We start from the raw sequence: 20,380 nt of genomic DNA, 5'->3' as shown, positions 1-20,380 counted from the left end.
TGTGTTGCCTCCAGGTTCATTTCTCTTTCTTAAGATTGTTTTGCCTTTCCAGGGTCTTATGTGGTTCCATACAAATTTTAGCATTATTTGTTTTAGTTCTGTGAAAAATGTCATTGGAAGTTTGATATAGATTGCATTGAATCTGTAAATTGCTTTCAATAGTGTAGACAATGTATGTTTTTCCATTCCATCAGCATGGACTATCTTTCTATTTTTGTCTTCTTCAGTTTCATTCATCAACATCTCATAGTTTTCAATGTACAAGTTTTTCATGTTTTTGGTTAAATTAATTCCTAGTTATTTTACTCTTTTTTTTTAGATTAAGTAGTCATTTATTGGGTGATTTTGAAGCTCAATGGTAAGTTTAAATTTCCCCAAAATTTATCTACTCCAATTTTGCCTAATTTGAATTTTATTTATTGGTGTCAGCAAATTAGATGTTGTCCTATGTTAAAATGCAAATTCATAAAGTTTAATAAAATGTCTGTTAATTTGAATGAATCATTGAGTGCTTTCTTGAGATGGGAATTTTTTTTTTATGCGTCCAATGTATATACTTTTTAAAAAAAAATTTTTTTTTCAACGTTTATTTATTTTTGGGACAGAGAGAGACAGAGCATGAACGGGGGAGGGGCAGAGAGAGAGGGAGACACAGAATCGGAAACAGGCTCCAGGCTCTGAGCCATCAGCCCAGAGCCCGACGCGGGGCTCGAACTCACGGACCGCGAGATCGTGACCTGGCTGAAGTCGGAGGCTTAACCGACTGCGCCACCCAGGCGCCCCTATACTTTTTTTTTTTAATTTACATCCAGATTAGTTAGCATATGGTGCAACAATGATTTCAGGAGTAGATTCCTTAGTGCCCCTTACCCATTTAGCCCATCCCCCTCCCATAACCCCTCCCATAACCCTCAGTTTATTCTCCATATTTATGAGTCTCTTCTGTTTTTTCCCCCTCCCTGTTTTTATATTATTTTTGTTTCCCTTCCCTTATGTTCGTTTTGTCTCTTAAAGTCCTCATATGAGTGAAGTCATATGATTTTTGTCTTTCTCTGACTAATTTTACTTAGCATAATATCCTCCAGTTCCATCCACGTAGTTGCAAATGGCAAGATTTCATTCTTTTTGATTGCCAAGTAATACTCCATTGTATATATATACACCACATCTTCTTTATCCATTCATCTATTGATGGACATTTGGGCTCTTTCCACACTTTGGCCATTGTTGATAGTGCTGCTATAAATATGGGGGTGCATGTGTCCCTTCGAAACAGCACACCCGTATCCCTTGGATAAGTGCCTAGTAGTGCAATTGCTGGGTCGTAAGGTAGTTTTATATTTAGTTTTTTGAGGAACCTCCATACTGTTTTCCAGAGTGGCTGCACCAGCTTGAATTCCCATATTAATCTTTTTGATGTGAATGTACATGAGATTGTTTTCTTGATTTATCTTTCTGATAGTCAATTATTAATGTATAGAAATGCCACAGATTTCTATGTATTAATTTTATATCCTGTAACTTTACTGAATTCACTTATTATTTCTAACAGATTGTGTGTGTGTGTGTGTGTGTGTGTGTGTGTGTGTGTGTGTGTGTGTATGTAGTATTGAGGGTTTTATCACATCATTTGCAAGTAGTGACATTTTTACTTTCTTTTTGATTTGTACGTCTTTTATTTCTTTTTCTTACCTAATGGCTGTGGCTAGGACTTCCAATACTATGTTGAATAAAACTGGGAATAGTGGGCATCCTTGCCTTGTTCCTAATCTTAGAGAAAAAACTTGAAGGTTTTCTCTGCTGAGTATGATTTTCTGTGGGTTTGTTATATGTGGCTTTTATTAGGTTGAGCTACGTTCTTTTTATAACCACTTTGTTGAGAGTTTTTATCATAATTGAATGTTGAATTTTGTCAAATGATTTTTCTACATTTATTGAGATGACCATATCATTTTTATCTTTCATTTTTAGGGGCAAGATTAGATTGCATATTTGGGACCTTTCTTGATTCTTGAGATAGGTCTGAATTGCAATATACTTCCCTCTTAGGATTGCCTTTGCTTCATCCCAAAGTGTTTGGACTGTTGTGTTTTCATTTTCATTGGCTTCCATTATTTTCTTTTATTTCTTCTTTAATTTTCTGGTGAACCCATTCATTATTTAGTAGGATGTTCTTTAACATCCACATATTTCAGGGCTTTCCAAATTTTTCTTGTGGCTGACTTCAAGTTTCATAGGGTTGTGGTCAGAAAATATGTATGGTATGTTCTTGATCTTTTTGTACTTTGTTGAGAGGGCTGATTTGTGACTCAGTATGTGATCTGTTCTGGAAAATGTTCCATGTGCACTTGAGAATAATGTGTATTCTGCTGCTTTAGGATGAAATGTTCTGAATATATGTGTTAAGTCCACCCAGTCCAGTGTGTCATTCAAAGCCATATCCTTTGTTTTTGTTTCCTTGTTGATTTTCTACTTAGACGATCTGTCTGTTGCCCTAAGTGGGGTGTTAAAGTCCTCTACTATTATCGTATTATTATCAGTGAGTTTATGTTTGTTATTAATTGATTTATATATTTGGGTTCTCACAAGTTGGGAGCATAAATATTTACAACTGTTAGATCTTCTTGACAGACCCCTGAACCGTGATATAATGTCCTTCTTTATCTCTTATTATAATCTTTGTTTTAAAATCTAGTTTGTCTGATATAAGTATGGCTATCTTATATCTTATATCTAGCTTTCTTTTGACATCCATTAGCACGATAGATGGTTCTCTATCCCCTCACTTTCTTCAAAAAAATTTTTTTAACGTTTATTTATTTTTGAGAAGAGAGAGACAGAGCATGAGCGGGGTGGGGGGGGGGGAGAGAGAAAGAGGAAGACACAGAATCTGAAACAGGCTCCAAGCTCTGAGCTGTCAGCACAGAGCCCGACGCGGGGCTCAAACTCACGGACTGTGAGATCATGACCTGAGCCGAAGTCAGATGCTCAACAGACTGAGCCACCCAGGCACCCCTCCATCCCTTCACTTTCAATCTGAATGTGTCTTTAGGTCTAAAGTGAGTCTCTTGTAGTCAGCATATAGATGGATCTTTTTTTTTTAACCATTCTGATACCTTTGTCTTTTGATTGGAGCTTTTAGTCCATTTCCATTCAGAGTGATTTTTGTAAGATATGAATTTAGTGCCATTGTGTTACCTATAGAGTTGGTGTTTCTGGTGATGTTCTCTGGTACTTTCTAGTCTTTGTTGCTTTGGTCTTTTTAAAATGTAGTATGTCATGTTGATTTATTTAGACATGTTGAACCATCCTTGCATCCCCAGAATAAATCCTACTTCATTATGGTATTATTTTAAAATGTATTTTTAAATTCTTTTTGCTAACATTTTGTTGTGCATTTCTGCATCTATGTTCATCAGGGATTTTGGCCTATGATTTTCTTTTTCTGTGATGTCCTTGTCTGGTTTCAGTATCAAGGCCAAGTTGGCTTTATAAAGTAAGTTTGGAAGCTTTTTTTTCTTGAGCATTTTGGAAGAGTTTGATAAGGATCGGTATTAAGTCTTCTTTGAATATTTGGCAGAACACCAATGAAGGTGTCTGGTCCTGGACTTTTGTTTGTTGGGAGGGTTTTGATTAGTGACTCAATCTCCTTGTTAGTAATTCTTGTAATCATGTTTTTTTTCCCTTCACGATTCAGTCTTAGAGTATTTTAAATTTCTATGAATGTATCCACTTTTTTCTAGTGGTTCAGTTCACTGGCAATATAATTTTTCATAGTAGTCTTATTTGATCCTTTATATTAATATGGTATCAGTTATAACTGTTATCTTTCATTTCTAATTTTATTTATTTGAGCTCTCTCTCTCTCTCTCTCTCTCTTTTTTTTTTGGTGGGTCTGGCTGAAGGTTTGTCAGTTTTGTTTGTCTTTCAAAGAACCAACTCTTAGTTTAATTGATCTTTTCTACTGTTATTCTACTCTCTATTTCATTTAGTTTTGCTTTCGCCTTTTTAATTTTTCCTTATAACCTTGTGTTTTGTTTGTTCTTTTTCTAGTCATTTATGTGTAGAGTTTATTTGAGATTTCTCTTGTTTCTTGAGGTAGGCCTGTATTACTGTGAGCTTCCCTCTTATAATTGCTTTTGCTGTATCCCATAGATTTTGGTAGGCCATATTTCTGTTTTCATTTGTCTCTAGGTTTTTTTTTTTTTTTAGCTTCCTTTATAACCCAGTAGTTTTCATAACATATTTTTTAATCTCCACATATTTGTAGTTTTTACAGTTTTATACTTAGAATTGATTTTCAGTTTTAGATTATTATGGTTGGAAAAGATGTTTGATATGATTTCAGTTTTCTTGAACTTACTGAAATTTCTTTTGTGGTCGAACATGTGATCTGTCTTGGACGATGTTCCATATTCTCCTTGAGAAGCATGTTTATTTTGCTGCTTTTGTATAAAATATTCTGTATATATCTGTAAGTCTATTTGGTCTAATATGTTGCTTAAGGTCAGTGTTTCCTTATTGATTTTCTGTCTGGATGATCTATCTGTTGATGTAAGTGGGGTGTTAAAATCTCCGACTATTGTACTGTTGTTAATTTCTCCCTTTAGATGTGTTAATATTTACTTTATAAATTTTGATGTTCCTATGTTATCATTATGTAGTGCTCCCTTTATCTTTTATTATATTCCTTGTTTTAAAGTCTATTTTGTCTTAATATAAATACACCAGGTTTCTTTTCATTTTAATTTGCATGGAATATGTTTTTCCATCCCTTCACCTTCAGTGTGTGTGTGTGTCTTTACTTATAAAATGAGTCTCTTATAGTCAGTTTATATGTGTGTCTTGGTTTTTGTTTGTGTGTTTGGTTTTGGTTTTGGTTTTTAATCTATTTAGCCACTCTATGTCTTTTGATGAGAGAATTTAGCACATTTATATTTAAAGTAATGATTGATAAGTGTGTATTTACTGCCATGTTGTTAATTGTTTTCTGGCTGCTTTTGTAGTTCCTCTCTATTCCTTTTTTTTCTTTACTTTTCTCTCTTCCTTTCTGATTTGGTGACTTTCTTTAGTATTATGTTTAGATTGCTTATTTTCTTTTCTGTATTTACCATCATTTTTTGCCCTGTGCTTATCATGCAGTTCACATGTATTATCCTGTGAATATAACAGTATATTTTAAATTGATAACAACTTAAATTTGAACACTTTCCTAAGCTCTACATTTTTACTCCACCCACCACATTCTATGTTTTTTATGTCACTTTTCACATTTTTCTATTTTATGTATCCATTAGCTAATTACTATATTTTTAGTTAATTTTTACTACTTTTGACTTTTAGTGTTCTTAGAAGCTTTATAAGGGATTAATCCATGCTTTTAGCAAATATTTACCTTTTCCAGTGAGATTTTTACCTTTGTGTATTTCCTTGTTACTAATAATGCCATTTCTTTTCAGGTTAAAGAGGTCCCTATAATATTTATTGTATGGCCAGTTTAGTAGTGGTGAATACCTTTAGCTTTTGCTTATCTGGTAACTCTAGCTCTCCTTCAAACCTGAATGGTCTCCTTACCATGTAGAGTATTCTTGATTGGAAATTTTTTCTTTTTAGCACTTTGAATATGACATGCCACTCTTTTCTGGCTTGCCAAGTTTCTACTAAGAAATATTCTAATAGCCTTTTTGGGTTTCCCTTGTACATAGCAATTTGGTTTTCTTTTGTTGCTTTTAAGATTCTCTCTGGCAGGGTGCCTGAGTGGCTCAGTTGGTTAAGCATCTGACACTTGATTTTGACTCAGGTCATGATCTCATGGTTCCTGAAATTGAATACTGTGTCAAGCCCCATGTCAGGCTCCATGCTGGGTGTGGAGCCTGCTTATGATTCTCTCTCTTTCTCCTTCTGTCCCTCCTTCCCCATGCACACTCTCTCCCTCTCTTAAAAAAAAAAATAAAAAATACAAAATAAAAAACAGATTCTCTGTTTACCTTTTTTTTAACTTTTGACATGTTTTTTTTTTCTTTTTTTTCCCCAAATTGTTATTTAAATTCCAATAAGTTGGCATACAATATAATATTAGTTCTAGGGGTAGAATTTAGTGACTCATCAACACCCAGTGCTCATCATAACAAATGTCCTTCCTAAAACCCATCACTTGTTTAACCTAACCCCCTGCCCATCTTCCATCCAGTAACCCTCAGTTTGTTCTCTATAGTTAAGAATGTGTTTCCTGCATTGCCTCTCCTTCCCCCTTTGCCCCCCCCCCCCTTCCCCTGGGTTCGCCTATGATCCAGCAATTGCAGTACTAGGTATTTAGCAAAAGGATACAAATGTCCTGATTCAAAGAGATACATGAACCTCAATGTTTATAACAATATTACCAACAATGGCTAAATTATGGAAAGAGCCCAAATGTCCATCAACTGATAACTGTGTGAAGAAGACATGGAATATTACTCAACAATAAAAAAGAATGAAACATTTTTGCAGTGTGGATAGAGTTGGAGAGTATTAATGCTAAGCAAAATAAGTCCATCAAAGACAAATAACATATGATTTCACTCATATGTGGAATTTAAGAAACAAACCAGATTAACATAACTTTTGATATTTTAATTATAATGTCTTGATGTAGCTCTCTTTGGGTTCATATTATCTAAAACTCTTTGGGATTCCTGGACTTGGATATTTGCTTTTTTTCCTCCTAGGTTGGGGAAGTTTTCAGCCATTATTTCTTCAAATAAATTTTCTGCCCCTCTTCTCTCTCTCTTCTCCTTCTGGGACCCCAATAATGTGAATGTTATTCTTCTTGATAGCTTAGATATCCCTTAAATTATCTTAAAAAAATTCTTTTTGTTTTCTTCTTTGTCTGGGTGAATTCCAGTACTTTATCTTACAGCTCACTGATCCATTTTTTTTTTTTTACTTCATCCAGTCTGTTGATTCTCTCTAGTGTATTTTTCAGTTCAGTGTTGGTATTCTTCAGCTTTGTGACTTCTGTTTAGTACTTATGTTTGCTATTTCTTTGTTAATGTTCTCTTGTGTTCATCCATTCTTTTCCTGAGTTTAGTAACCATATTTATGACTATGACTTTGAATTATTTATCAGGTAGAATACTTATCTCCATATCATTAAGGTCCTTTTCTGAGAATTTATCTTATTCTTTCATTTGGAACATATTTCTCCACTTCCTCATTTTATTTGATTCTCTGTGTTTGTTTCTATGTATTAGGTGTAAGAGCTACCTCTCTCAGTCTTGAAAGAGTGGCCTGGTGTAGGTGATGATCCTTCTTTAACCTTGCCCTAGCTCTTGGTTGTCTTTGGAACCTTTGTGTTTGTCTGAACCACCTGATTTATTCCTGATATGTCCCCATTGTTGAGGGTGTGCCAAGATTTGTTAGTGATCCAAAGGAAGGAATCTCATTTAGCACCTATTTTCATTGCTGCTGATTGGAAACCAGACCCTTAAGCAGCAGCTTTTAAAGTATGCACACATATACAATTCTGTATGGCTACAGTTGTAATCTCTACTGGTCTGCAAACTAGATATGGAGGTGTCCTCTGTGTGACAGTTGTGTATAAGCTATTTCTGGGAAGTCTCCTTGAGCTGTAATGAGGTCAATGGGTATGCGAAGATGGCTTTTCCCTGTTTATGTTCCCTGGGAGTGAGTGCCTCCTTAGTATCTAGATGTGTGGAAATCCTGAGGCTTATCCCTCAGACTGAAACTCCAGGCTAAATAAATGGGCCTTTTTTACAGGAAGACTGGACTTGTGTTTCAGTCTGCTGTCTGTGCAGTGCCCTGGGTGTGGTGGCCTGCCAAGAACTGTCTTTCCAATTGTTACAGTCCCATGGAGCTCTGGAATGCCAGCCCCCTTGGCCACCAGGGCCAGGCAATCAAGGAATATCCCTTGTGTGGATTGCATGTGTCTGCTGGCTTTTGCAAGGCAGCTGGAGAGTGGGGGATGGGGGTGGGCAGGCTTGCTGGCTTCTGAAAGGCAGGGGAATAATGTCTTGAGTGCACCCTTCTGTGGGATTCACCAGTGCAGCAGGAAGTGCCTTGATTCTACATGCACCAGCTTTAGGCTGAGAGCAAGAGAATGCTCTGAGCTCTCATATTGGCCAGCCCCAGCCAGGGGGAGGGAGAATGTTGCAATTGGCTGCACTGCAAACTTTAGCTGGGGAGCAGAACTCTCTGATCTGCCCTAGTTAGGAATAGGGGAGTGCTGCAACCACCCACACTCTCTGGCCTCAGCAAATATTATGATTGCTTGTCTCACCTATCCCAGCAAAGTGGCAGGAGGGTGCTCTACCCAAGTTCACCCATCTGTGCTAGCAGGCTGTGTGGAGAATGTAGCAATGGCACCCACCAGAGTTTCCCCCTTCTGGGACTGTCTCCACTGATTCAGCCTCTTTAGCTGATGCCCTCAAATCAGGAAGTGAATCTCTTTCTCATATAGTCTAAGTGCTTTTCAAACTGCTATTTTTTCACTGCATGTCAGGATGAGCAAGACTGAATGTGAGTCATCCACGAGGGGGAATTCTGTTTCCTTTAGCACTTTGGGACTTCCAGATATCAGCCCTATTGGTTTTCGAAGCCAGATATCCTGGGGCTGTCTCTCTGGTGCAGATCCTAGGAGTAGGGGTCCCCAGTGTGGGGCACCAACCCCTTGCTCCTCTGAGAGAAGTTCCTCTCAGGTGAGATCCCTTTTTATTGTGTGTCCCTCTATTAGGGGTAGGTGTTTTTTTTTTTTTAAATAAGACTGTGTGTTTGCCTCGCCTACCTCTCTCAATGTGTTCCTTTGTTCTTTGTTGTACAGAGCAGTTCATCTAGTTTTGAGATCTTTTTCAGAGGGAATTGATCCATTTATAGTTGTAGATTTGGTGTGTCTGTGGGAGGAGGCAAGTTCAGGATCTTTCTATGCTGCCATCTTAGACACCCTCCTCTAATTCCTTTTAAAAAACATAATAAACAGTATTTGGGGAAAATTTTTCTTTCTTTTTTTATTTTTTTTCAACGTTTATTTATTTTTGGGACAGAGAGAGACAGAGCATGAACGGGGGAGGGGCAGAGAGAGAGGGAGACACAATTCGGAAACAGGCTCCAGGCTCTGAGCCATCAGCCCAGAGCCTGATGCGGGGCTCGAACTCTCAGACCGCGAGATCGTGACCTGGCTGAAGTCGGACGCTTAACCGACTGCGCCACCCAGGCGCCCCAAGGGGAAAAATTTTCAATACATGTTATTTGTAGTTTTCAGATTCTGTGGTCAGGGAGAGGGAGTTGTAAATTATATCCAAAATCATTCTTGAGAAGAGTCTGAGATTATTGTTTTGATATTTGAAAGGAAGAAAAATGGCACTTACTTATTCTGTTTCAAGTTATATTCTAACCTATAGAGTAAGAATAGACAGTTAGAAATAGGTAGACATAGGTAGTGCTAGCCATTCATCCTAGGAGAAGATAAGACCCGGAGCATAGCCTTATATGTTATCAGCACCAATCTATGTTGAAGTCTCTCTTTTTTTTTAATTTTTAAAATGTTTATTTATTTTGAAAGACCAGGAGAGAGGGGGAAGGGCAGAGAGAGAAGAGACAGAATCTCAAGCAGGCTCTGCTCTGTCAGAGCAGAGCCCAACGCGGGGCTCAAACCCAGGAACTATGAGATCATGATGTGACCTGAAATCAAGAGTCGGATGCTGAACCGACTAAGCCACGCTGGTGTTCCTGATGGAGCCTCTTTTTCTGGCATGAGCCAGACATCAGACTTCTCTGTCTCCCAGATGCAGGAACACATTTTAGAGCCTCTGGTGGGTCCCTTGAAGTCCCACTAGGCTGGCAGTTAGAGGGAATATGTTTTACCCTATCCCTGGAGAGAGGTGAAATAGAGAGTCAAAGCAGAGATCTATAAAAAAAAAAACAAATTAACCGATCTTTTTATCCCTACCATCTCTGCCCTCTCTATATTTTCCATGGCTCAAAGGATCCAGAGTCCCAGAACCAATTTTCAGTACCGTTTTTTTTTTTATTTTGGGTCTGTCTGTTAAATACACACACATATGTATTTCTTTTCCATTTTGCTATTCATTGGCAATATAAGCATTGTTTTCCCCTTTTCAAGCCCACACAAAAGCAGAAATACTACCAAAACAAGTGCAAAATTTAGTGGACTAGAGACAAATGTCGATACATGTCCATAGATCTACTTTTTTTCAAGAGAATATAAACCTAGTGTGGTAGGGTTCCCTCCCTAAGGAGAGAAAAAACAAAACAAAATAAAAACCTTAAGGCAACTTGGCTATACATGTACTTGACAACATCCCTCACAACTTTGTAACAAGAGACACTTAATCAGATGGCATGTTTGTGTGTTACCGTATATGGGAAACAAAGAAATAGAAAATGTGTTTAAAAAACTATGTCACATGACATTCCAGGCTCTGTTTTTCGGGTACAAACCCAATTGAGCAGTGCTGCACGAATTAAGTTGCTTCCTAGAAGAAAAGCCTCGATGTCATGACTCTCTGTGTGAGAATCCTGCTACACTAGGTCTAGGGCAAGGGAGGAAGAAGTGAATTAGACCTGAGAGAAGAGTAAATAGATGTGATTCCTCAAAGTAAGAGGGAACATAAGCATTTTCTACTCCAATGACCAGGGAATAGAATAGAAGGGATGCTGGGCCTAGCTGTCCTTGGTGGCCGTCCTCCTTGTATTTCCTGAATACAACAAATAGACCTGGATACTTGTGTCACTAAACAGAGAAGAAGGAGCTATGTTGTATACTTTGGTGGGGATGAGGGTGTGAAGAGAAGATTTGATTGAGTCTTCTGACCAGGATGGAATTCCAAAGGCCATGTTAGGAATTCCCCTGTTAATTTGGGTAATGATGGAGATCTTCCACTGTTTACAATGCACACAAATATAAATACGTTTAGTTTTTGGAAAAAAAGAGAGAGGTTTTCAGTGACAGAAAAATGAGAACTGGCTATAGATAATCAAAATATTTAATGTGGGCCTCTACATGCACTGGAGATGTTAGGTTTCCTATAAAAAGTAATTGAAGTCAACCTTATTTTTAAAAATAATATGCAAGACAATCATTTTATTACTTTGATTTTAACTGTAACAAATGACAGGGAAATTTTGAGCACAGGTTTTTCTCAGGGACATGTCTCAGGGGCTCAGAGAAAACAGAACATCACTGACTCTCTCAGCAGTTATTTACTGAGTGCCTGTACTGAATATTGATTATCAGGTACTGATTAGTAAGCATAACCCATAGCTTATGGTCTGTTGATGCTAGTTTTCACTCTTTATGGAAATGGTTCTTAAACTTTGGCACACATTAGAATTACTTAGAGAGTAGGTTAAAACACAGATCAGTGGGCCCCATTCCAAGTTTCTGGTTCAGAATATTTGGAGTTTCTAGTAAGTTTTCATGTGACATTGATGCTGCTGGTCTGGGGACTGCCCATTGAGAACCATGGACTTATAGATTATAATTAATAGGGGGAAATATAAAAAATAATTGTTGCTAATGTCAAATTAAGGTTTTCTTATGTGGATAATGATCTTTCATGACCTTAATGATGGTGAGAGTGTAGCTTGTAGTCATAACAATGAAAAAAAACAGCACAGAATATGACAAAGCCCAATAAAGGAAGTCAGTGTTTTCCTCTCACTACTATAGTCTGAGGATTTTTTTGAAGCTTAAAGCAATTCACTGGAAGAAGTCTAAACAGTACCAGGTCCTAAGCACTAAATAATGCACCAGTCCAAATAAGAGCTAAAGGACTGCCAAGTTGAAAGCCAAGGTATCATTTATTTTTCTTGTGCAGCCTACCATTACTTCTAATTCTGATCAAATTTTTCATATACAAACAACTGCTTTAAGGAAATCCTGTCTATCTTGCAGTTAGGCCTATTTTGATGATTTTGAAAACATGATCATTGACATGGTTTAAATATTCACAGCTTTAGTTTTGTCTGGCCAAATATTTTGATGAAGTTAGAATTTAGTCTAAAAGTCATGAATTGGCAAGAACAATGTGGTCTGTGAGACCAGATTGGAAGGTTTATCCAATTTGGATAGAAGTCTGTAGTGACTTTCAGAGTTGGCATTGGAATTCTCTTCGACTAACTTCTTTTCTTATCACTGATTATCTAGCCAGTCTCCAAATTCTCTCAAATATTCTTTGCAATAGTAGCTCATATTCAACTCCCTTTGTACTTCTCTCTAGATTTTTACTTCTTAAAAAATTTTTAAGCTCGCTTCACTGACTCCTCTTTGTCACAGTTCGAAATGCTTCCCTATTATACCCTAGACCAATTCAAACCTTCCCAACATAAACATTTCTCTCTACATTGGTTCCTTCTTCTCTGCCATTATAAATATGCAGATCTCACCCATTCAAAAGCAACTTATTTAACCAATCTCCTCTTGTTGAATACTGAAGTTTTTAACCAAGATTTTATATTTGGTATTATATCCTGCTCATTCTTTACTCAGTGAATATAAGAGATAGTGGCACATTTATGGATGGGATAACATACACTTATTAAAATGATTGTTGAAATATTGACATGGAAAAATACTTGAAATGCTTTGAATAAAAGTATTTTTATACTAGACTATTCGTAGCATATTTCTGTCTTAGGTACAAACAGGTATATCTCTCTGGAAAATATATGGCAATGTTTAATGCTGGGTGGTCAGACCAGAGAAATATTTATTTAAGTTGTAGTGTCTAGGTGTTTTTGGATGTTTTATAATAAATATGCATTATCTGCACAATAGAAGTGATAAAAGTACAGAGAAAAATAAAATGAAAATATGCGTAGATGTGAAAGTGATTGATGTTAGGAAGTTAGAATTAATATTTTTTTCCTGATTTTGTATACTTCCAATTTTTTTATATTAGTACTAAATAATATTTAAATTTGGTATAAAAAGCATTTAATACCATTAATACTTAATAATACTTAAACTTTTAATTGAGTATAGTTGACACATGTTACATTAGTTTCAGGTGTACAACATAGTGATTCAACTTTAATAGAATTGAATATTGACATTTAGTATTAAAGGATATGAAATTAATGCTTAATTTAAAAAATATATTTGTTTTATATAAGTATATGCCAAGCTATATATAATTCCGACAACATCACTCTTCTAAAGCTTTAGAGCTTGCTTTTCCCTACCCCAAATTCAAACTTCTAACCCTGGGAATCAAGTTCTCCATAACTTAGCACCTGTAGGCTACTGCCTTTCATTATCTAATGTTGTATCTCAACAAGATTTCAGTGGTATTACATGGAATTCCCAGTCTTGTCTGCTTTACCATTCCCCTAACTCTCCGTGACATTGCCTTTCTGCATGTCCACACTCATCTTTTCTTCAAAGTCTAGGCCAAATGCTCTCTTCTATGGACCTGCTCCAGTTTAGCTCCAGCATCTGAGTACATTACCAAATTTTTTTTTTTCGTTTTTAAAGCCTATTCACTCCTTCCTATGTAGTACTTTTGCACATACATTAACTCTCCAACTTAATTTATTGCACATTTGGGAGTGATATAGAGAAATAAATTAGTAAAGCTAATTAAACTAGTAAAATCTATCCTCACAAAACATGATCAGTCATTTATGGAGCGTAAAACAGATCTGGGTATGAATTCTGCCTTGGTAACTTGCTGGCTGTGTGTATGTATACAAAGTCCTTAATATCTCTGTGCCTTGTTTTTCTTATTTCAAAAATTGAGGGAAGTGGTATTAGTATTGCTGAATAATCAGTGAAACAATTATATAAAGCATACATTGTTAGAGTGCAGATTATCTGCTAGAACATCGAATACAGTCGTTTAGCTATAAAGATTGTTTCCCCACCAGGTGTCAGTCTTGAGGTGAGCAGATGATTGAAGGGGCCGCTCTGACAATTTCAGTATAGGGCTTCCTTTGCCAAGACAGCTGCTCCAGTTGTTTCAGGCAACAAAAAGAGGGAAAGAGGAAGTGAGATCCAGAGTTGCACGTTTCACTGGCATCATTTAGTCCTGTAACACATTTAGCTGCAAAGGAGTCTAGGTAGTTCAGTCTTAGCTGTGTGCTCTACTGAAACTCAGGTCCTATTATCGAAGATAGAAGGGAAAAAATGGGGCCAAACGGCACTCACAACAAAATCATGATTCTGAGACTGAAAGACTAGTCCCAAAGCCAACTGGGATGTATCCTCAAAAATAAAGTCCTTGTGGGACCTACTTACAGCTTCCATCTGATCTTTCTAGTGCAACTTCTACTTATAGATGTGCTACATATACATTTTCCTTCAAACTATTAAAATTCCTAATGACAGGCAATCTGTCTATATGTCTTATTTAACTTTTAACTTGTCCCCTCATGTGCTTTACTCTCGGCCCTCAGATCACAACACAACAATCACAATCACAAACACACAAGGGTATTCCATAAATTTAAGTTGTTAAATATGGCTCTCCAGAATGTGTGACTGAAATTTATGAACATGTTACATTTGTATCAAGGTGATGGTAGAAGTCTCTGGCTAGTAAAGAAAGCCTGATATATCTTTTAGCTAATTTTTCAGTTCTTTGTAATTTGGATAGTCTTTCTACTTCCACTGTTGGTTGAGCAGCTATCAAAAGGAAATAGAGAAATTTGGATGGCCCTACATCTTTCAGTATCATCAGCTTTACAACTTTCTTCAAGTAGCTTTTTGGAATTATGTAATGTCCTCTACCAATGACAATGTATGGATGTTACTACATTTCCTCATGTGAGAATGCTATTGTCTGGCAGCTCCAAGGGTCATGTAACACACAATGGTAAACAAAGAAGCATTTTGTGCATTCTTAGATCTTTACGTTTTTATTTTAAAACATAAAATTTCACATTGATTAATATCTATATTAAACAGAATGATGCATTAATTAAATGCCTTGTCATAACTGTTATAAGCTCTGTTAGAAAAATAAACATCTCACAACAAACTACAGTGTCAGCTCTTTAATAAATACATAAAACAGAAGTTAGTAGTCAATTAGAATTACATGAACAGTTTCATAGTATATTTTGTGAAATATCATATTTCCCAATTTTCTGTGTCATTTAAGGCAATTTAACTTCATGTATAATTTAAAGCCAGAAATAATAAGAAATTTGTTTAATGAGAATTTGTTTTTCTTAAGAGCTATTTTATATTCAAATATTTTAATTTAAAAATACACTCTATATTATTTTTTTTACAAAGGTGGGATTTGTTAAATGAGACAAATAAGGTTTTATTACTGATAATTTAAAAACATTTCTAAATTTTATTTTTGCAGAGGTTTTAAAAAACTTTAATGAAGTAGCTGGTAAATGTAAAATAGTTTTTAAAGTTGTATTAAATATACATAAAATGAATTTCTATATTATGTGCAAATTTATATTTTCTTACAATTTAGAATTAAAATATTTCATATTCAATATTCTTAATAAAATTTATGTACCATAAATTTTGTTATTGTGGAGAATTCTTATCAAAATCACATTTATCTGTGGTATAGTGTAAAGTTAGTAAATGTTCTTTACACAAATCACACATTTTCCATCCTTGATAACTGCAGGGTTTTTTTTTTTTATTGTTGGGTTAAATAATTTTAACTGAAGTAGGCCATAGAGGTTGGAAATCTGAATAATAGAGTTAGCTTATGAAGATAGATTTTATGCAGGAAAGTATGCAGGTAGATAAAAGAGTAGTGTTATTACTCTCAGGTGTTTCATTAACAGCTGCCCAGATAGCTGAACAATTGTTTTACATAATTCAAATAACTTAAATATGCAGTTTAATGACAGTCATTACATGGGCTTGAAGGTAAATTTATCAGAGCCAAAGAAAAAATCAAACCAAAGAGCAGAAAGGAGAAAGAATAAAATTGTAGGAGGACTTGAGGGGACAATTGTTTGTTTTTTTCCTACAGTACTGATTGGTTGTATCATATTTTTCTTTTGTTATTGACATCAGACATACAAGATACTACAAAATCTAATTACAATGGTTTCACATATTTTCCAGTTAATTCTGTTTAAAACTGAGATGATCATGTGAAAGTATTCTTTAGAAAGGCATAGAGAGATTAAAAATTTGTTAGCAAAATTGGGAGAAACCCACCCATTCTTATTAGTTAAGGTAGGTATGCTGAAATCGTAGCCAGTAGCATAAAGTATAAATAGGAAGATGAAAGAGCTTTTACAACCTAAAGGTTTGCAGGATCTGAGCTCATAATCAGATAGGTTCCATGATGAGTTGTATGTGATTCAGTTGTACTGAAAATTGGCTTCACATGTTACCATAAATTGGTTCTGAAATATTTATAAGAAAAGGAATGTCCCTATCCCCATGAACATTTAAAGATGAATTAGTGTAATGTTATATAAGAACAACTTTAAACACTGCATCTAAGATGCCAATGATTATAAGATACAATCACAATTTTAGAGATGCGAATTGAAAAAGTAGAAATCTTAGAATCAATGAAATACGAATATGTATAATCAGTTACCCATAAAAAAATTGCCATCGAGTAATTAAAAAAGAAAAAGGAAATTATCTGAAAGAATGCTAGTTCTATATTTCTCTGAAAATATATCTCAGTTTACATTGCATGAATTGGAGTTCATAAGGTCAATATAAATAAGGATCATCATAAGTTAAATGTTAAGAGTATATAAAACAGAGTACAATGTGCACATGATTGAACTCCCAACTAGCTATATTTCACTTGATACTTATATTAAAAGATCTAGATCTCAAATCCTTTAGACCTGAAAGAAGCTCAAATGGGTGTGAAAATTTTAAATTCTTAATTTTAATGGGTGTGTGTTGGCTCAGGTGCATAATGAATTTTGAAATCATTAAGAGATTTTTGGAAATGAAGAACTTCATTATATCATTACATTCAGTTATTTTTCATGATTAGCCTTATTGAGCCTGGAGTTTTAGGCAAGCTCTTAGGAAAAGTGAGTAGGAAAACTAGGAGTAAGGAAAGGAAGGAAAAGTCATTGAGTATAACTTAACTATACCAGGTACCAGAAGGAATATAATTCTATGGAGAAAAATTTTCATAGTTCATCATGATCATATTTCAGTGTCTCATGGATACCTATTGTCATACACAAGAATATCGTTAGTGGAATTAAGTATATGTTTTCTTTTTTAATTTGGAATTTATTCTTTTGTGAAGTTTTGCATCTTTGTCACCCACTAATTTTGAGTTTTGAAAAATTTGCCTCCAAATAAATCTATTCTGATAACCTTAGATTTCCTTTTTATCCTTATAAATCAAAGCTGTATTGAACATTCAGTACATAATCAGATTTTTGGTGAATTTTTGAGTCTTTCAGAGAATGTCTATGACTTCATACATATTAACAAGTTTCAAAAAAAGGTTTCAAATGTTTAGAAATCCATGTACACTGTGGTGTAAAGATGTCCCCAGAGAAACAAAATGCATACAGTTATATTGTAGTGTATATATGGCACATGTCTAAATCATTACATACTTTAGGGCACAAAAATGCTGTCGTACCAAAAGTGTTCAAGTTCTTTGTTAATTATTTAAAATTTCATTACTTGTTTAATATCATGAATCTCAAAAGGCTCCTATGGTCATATTAGTTGAAAATAGGCTCTATTTACATAAATTATTTAATCTAAGCATACCCTGTTTTCCCTTACCTTTTAATTAATTCTAACTAGTCAAATATTAATTCTCTTCTCAAAGCCATTTTATAGGAAAATATCCATTATTCAAGTAAAATATAAGCTCTAAAATCTTTAAGAATTAGGTCTTTAAGTAAAAAAAGAAAGCACAAGACATCACAAGCATAACTACAATCATCATCAAGCCTTGAACTGCCTATGAGAAAGTCTGTCTTTTCCTATAACAGCGTTGGTCCATTATATTAGTGCAAACTAGTGACAGCATAAAAACAGAAGCCCTCGGTTTTTAAGGGTTTCATTTTATTATGCTCCTTTGGATAACTCATTCTACATGGAGATTAGTTTATGAACATTATAATGTTAATTTTTAAAATTGTTGGCATTTTAATAAATGGATAATTTCCACTTTTTCCTTTTGGGGAGCTATAGTGTATCCATATTTTTTCTTTTTAAAATGGATGCTATGTGTGACGGGCAGGCTGCAAAATACGATTTTTATGTTATCCTTGGTGATCAAAGGTATCTTACACAAGTGAGTCACAGTACTGAATTATGTCAATGTCCCCAGTTTCATTTGGGGAAGAAAATACAGTTCAATTTAGCATCATAATTGCGTGGCTCGAGGGGACATTTAATGGGACTGCTGTGTTTGCTCCAGAACACTTATATGTTTTTAAACCCTCTTTGTGGTAAAATAAGGGGTGGGAGTTAGTCTCATTAAAATGCAAATATCCTGGCATTTCTTCCAGTGCTTGAAGACAGCAAATTTGGGAAGTTAATTATAAGAAAGCATTTTAAATAAATTCCTTTGTTCTCATAGGCAAAGCTCTGTACTACACACAGGACTATTGGACTTCTAGCCAATAAAATCAGACCAAATAAGTCTGTAGGGATATGGTAATTGTGAAGAAGTTTCCACTGGGGAAGACAAAAGCTGATGGCCTCTATATCAAGCTCTCAGGCTGAGCACTACACAACTCACAGGCTGTCGTTTGAATGGACTTCCCTGTACTTAGGCCATGCTGAATTCTCTTAGAAGCTGATTAGCAAGAAAGATTAGAAGCCAGTCGTGGAATTCAGTTTGAATTACTCTTTTCTGCTTTCCTTTGAAATTTTCTCATGCTCATATACTTAAGACTTCAGTAAATCACATTTAAAAATACTTGCCAATCAAATATTTTAAAGATTCAAGAGGTAGCATGATATTGTGCAACGAACACTAGCCTGGCAATCCGAAGATAGAATTTCTCTTCAAATGCTGCCACTTAATCACTTGGGTGTTTTTTAAGAAATCATTTAAACTTTGTGAGCCTCAGTTCCCTGACTAACTAAGAGGATGAATTCAGCTTACTTGTAAGCTATTGTCTATCCTCCTCCCACTGTATACCTTTAAAATTCTGGTGAGTAGGGTTGAGGTGATTCAGGGACAGAATCTCTTAGGCTGTACTGAAATGCAAAAAAGAATAGAGCTTACTATAGCTTTCAATTTGAAAAATGCTCATATCTACTTGGATTTAATATCTGAGAGAGCACACTAAAAAATGTGGTACTTTGCTTGAGGCAGAGTTTCTAAATACCTTGTGAACTTCAACCTGATGATTAGACAAATGAAATGGTGGAACATCCAGTTTATCAGGTAAGAAGATATAAGACTCCACGTCTGCACACAACGAAGCTGTTCTGATTTTGATGTGACTTTACAGTGTCCCTTATTAAACATTCAGCTTTTAAAACATCAGTATTCTAATAAAGTGACATTGTATTATTAGGTTTTTATGGCAGTAGTAACTTAGCACTTATTTAATCCAGTCATCTGTGACATAATATAAACTTATCCTGTAAGAAAGAAAAAACATGAAGGCAAAGAGGAGAGAATGTTGGGATTAGTATCTTGTAAAAAGCAGAAAACATAAACAGATGCATAACACTACACAGTTTCGAAAGAAGTTTCCCTCAAGATTAAGGTTTTATCTACTAACCTCTTGAATGAGTGAAACACTAACCATTTATTCATCTAGATGTTCTTGTCTAGTCACTGCCAGTTGTAGAAGTGTTTGGCAACAGTACTATAACTGCCTGTTATTTTTTTCATCCACATGTTCGGTGGAGGGATTACTGTACCCTTGTAGTGACACAGTGCCCAAACTATCTCACAGCATTGTCTCTCTCTGGGAAGCACAGGAATGGCAGGTACCTGTAAAGTGTAATCAGTGCTCTTCAGATGATCTACATTCTATGCTGATCTAAATAAGTTATATATTACAGTAAAGTGCTACAATGACACTAGTCTCAAACAGTAGTAAGACACATTTTTCTCTGAAAAATTCAGCAGCGATGTGAGTCACATGATGATGAGGATGCTTGTCAGTCTTCATTCAAGTGGACAACCAGCAACCAGCATGATCTAGAACAGTTTGTCTCCTCCTGTGACTTCTAACAGTATATTTTCTAGGAGCAATTATTAAAAATCCAGTTTCCCATAAAGTACTTTTTATCTCTTTAGAAGTTGCACCTGAAAGTTTCATGAGCATTTAATTTGCTGATATCCATTTTTATTTCTTCAGGTTTCTCACGTCGGTAGGTTACTGTTCTTGTGCAAACGCTTTGCAGAATCAACTTGTCCTTGATGGAGAAAAAATACTATCGTTAATTAACAGCCTAAATATTGGA

General features: G+C 35.4%; 1 protein-coding gene and 1 long non-coding RNA gene across 2 annotated transcripts in view; one reads left to right on the top strand and one right to left on the bottom strand.

Annotated features, from left to right (window-relative positions):
• Window positions 1-20,380, top strand: part of LOC111559510 — a 220,308-nt gene that overhangs the window by 169,635 nt on the left and 30,293 nt on the right. The window lies entirely within an intron of this gene.
• Window positions 14,859-20,380, bottom strand: part of ITGB8 (integrin subunit beta 8) — an 85,434-nt gene continuing 79,912 nt past the window's right edge. Inside the window, exon 14 of the mRNA XM_003982834.6 lies at window positions 14,859-20,332. Coding sequence (XP_003982883.1) covers window positions 20,210-20,332 — 123 coding nt within the window. The 3' untranslated portion in view covers window positions 14,859-20,209. The remainder of the gene's footprint in view (window positions 20,333-20,380) is intronic.

The sequence above is a fragment of the Felis catus genome, chromosome A2 (genome assembly GCF_018350175.1).
Source record: "Felis catus isolate Fca126 chromosome A2, F.catus_Fca126_mat1.0, whole genome shotgun sequence".
In the NCBI taxonomy this organism is placed as follows: Eukaryota; Metazoa; Chordata; class Mammalia; order Carnivora; family Felidae; genus Felis; species Felis catus.
This window is presented reverse-complemented; position numbering and strand designations above follow the sequence as displayed.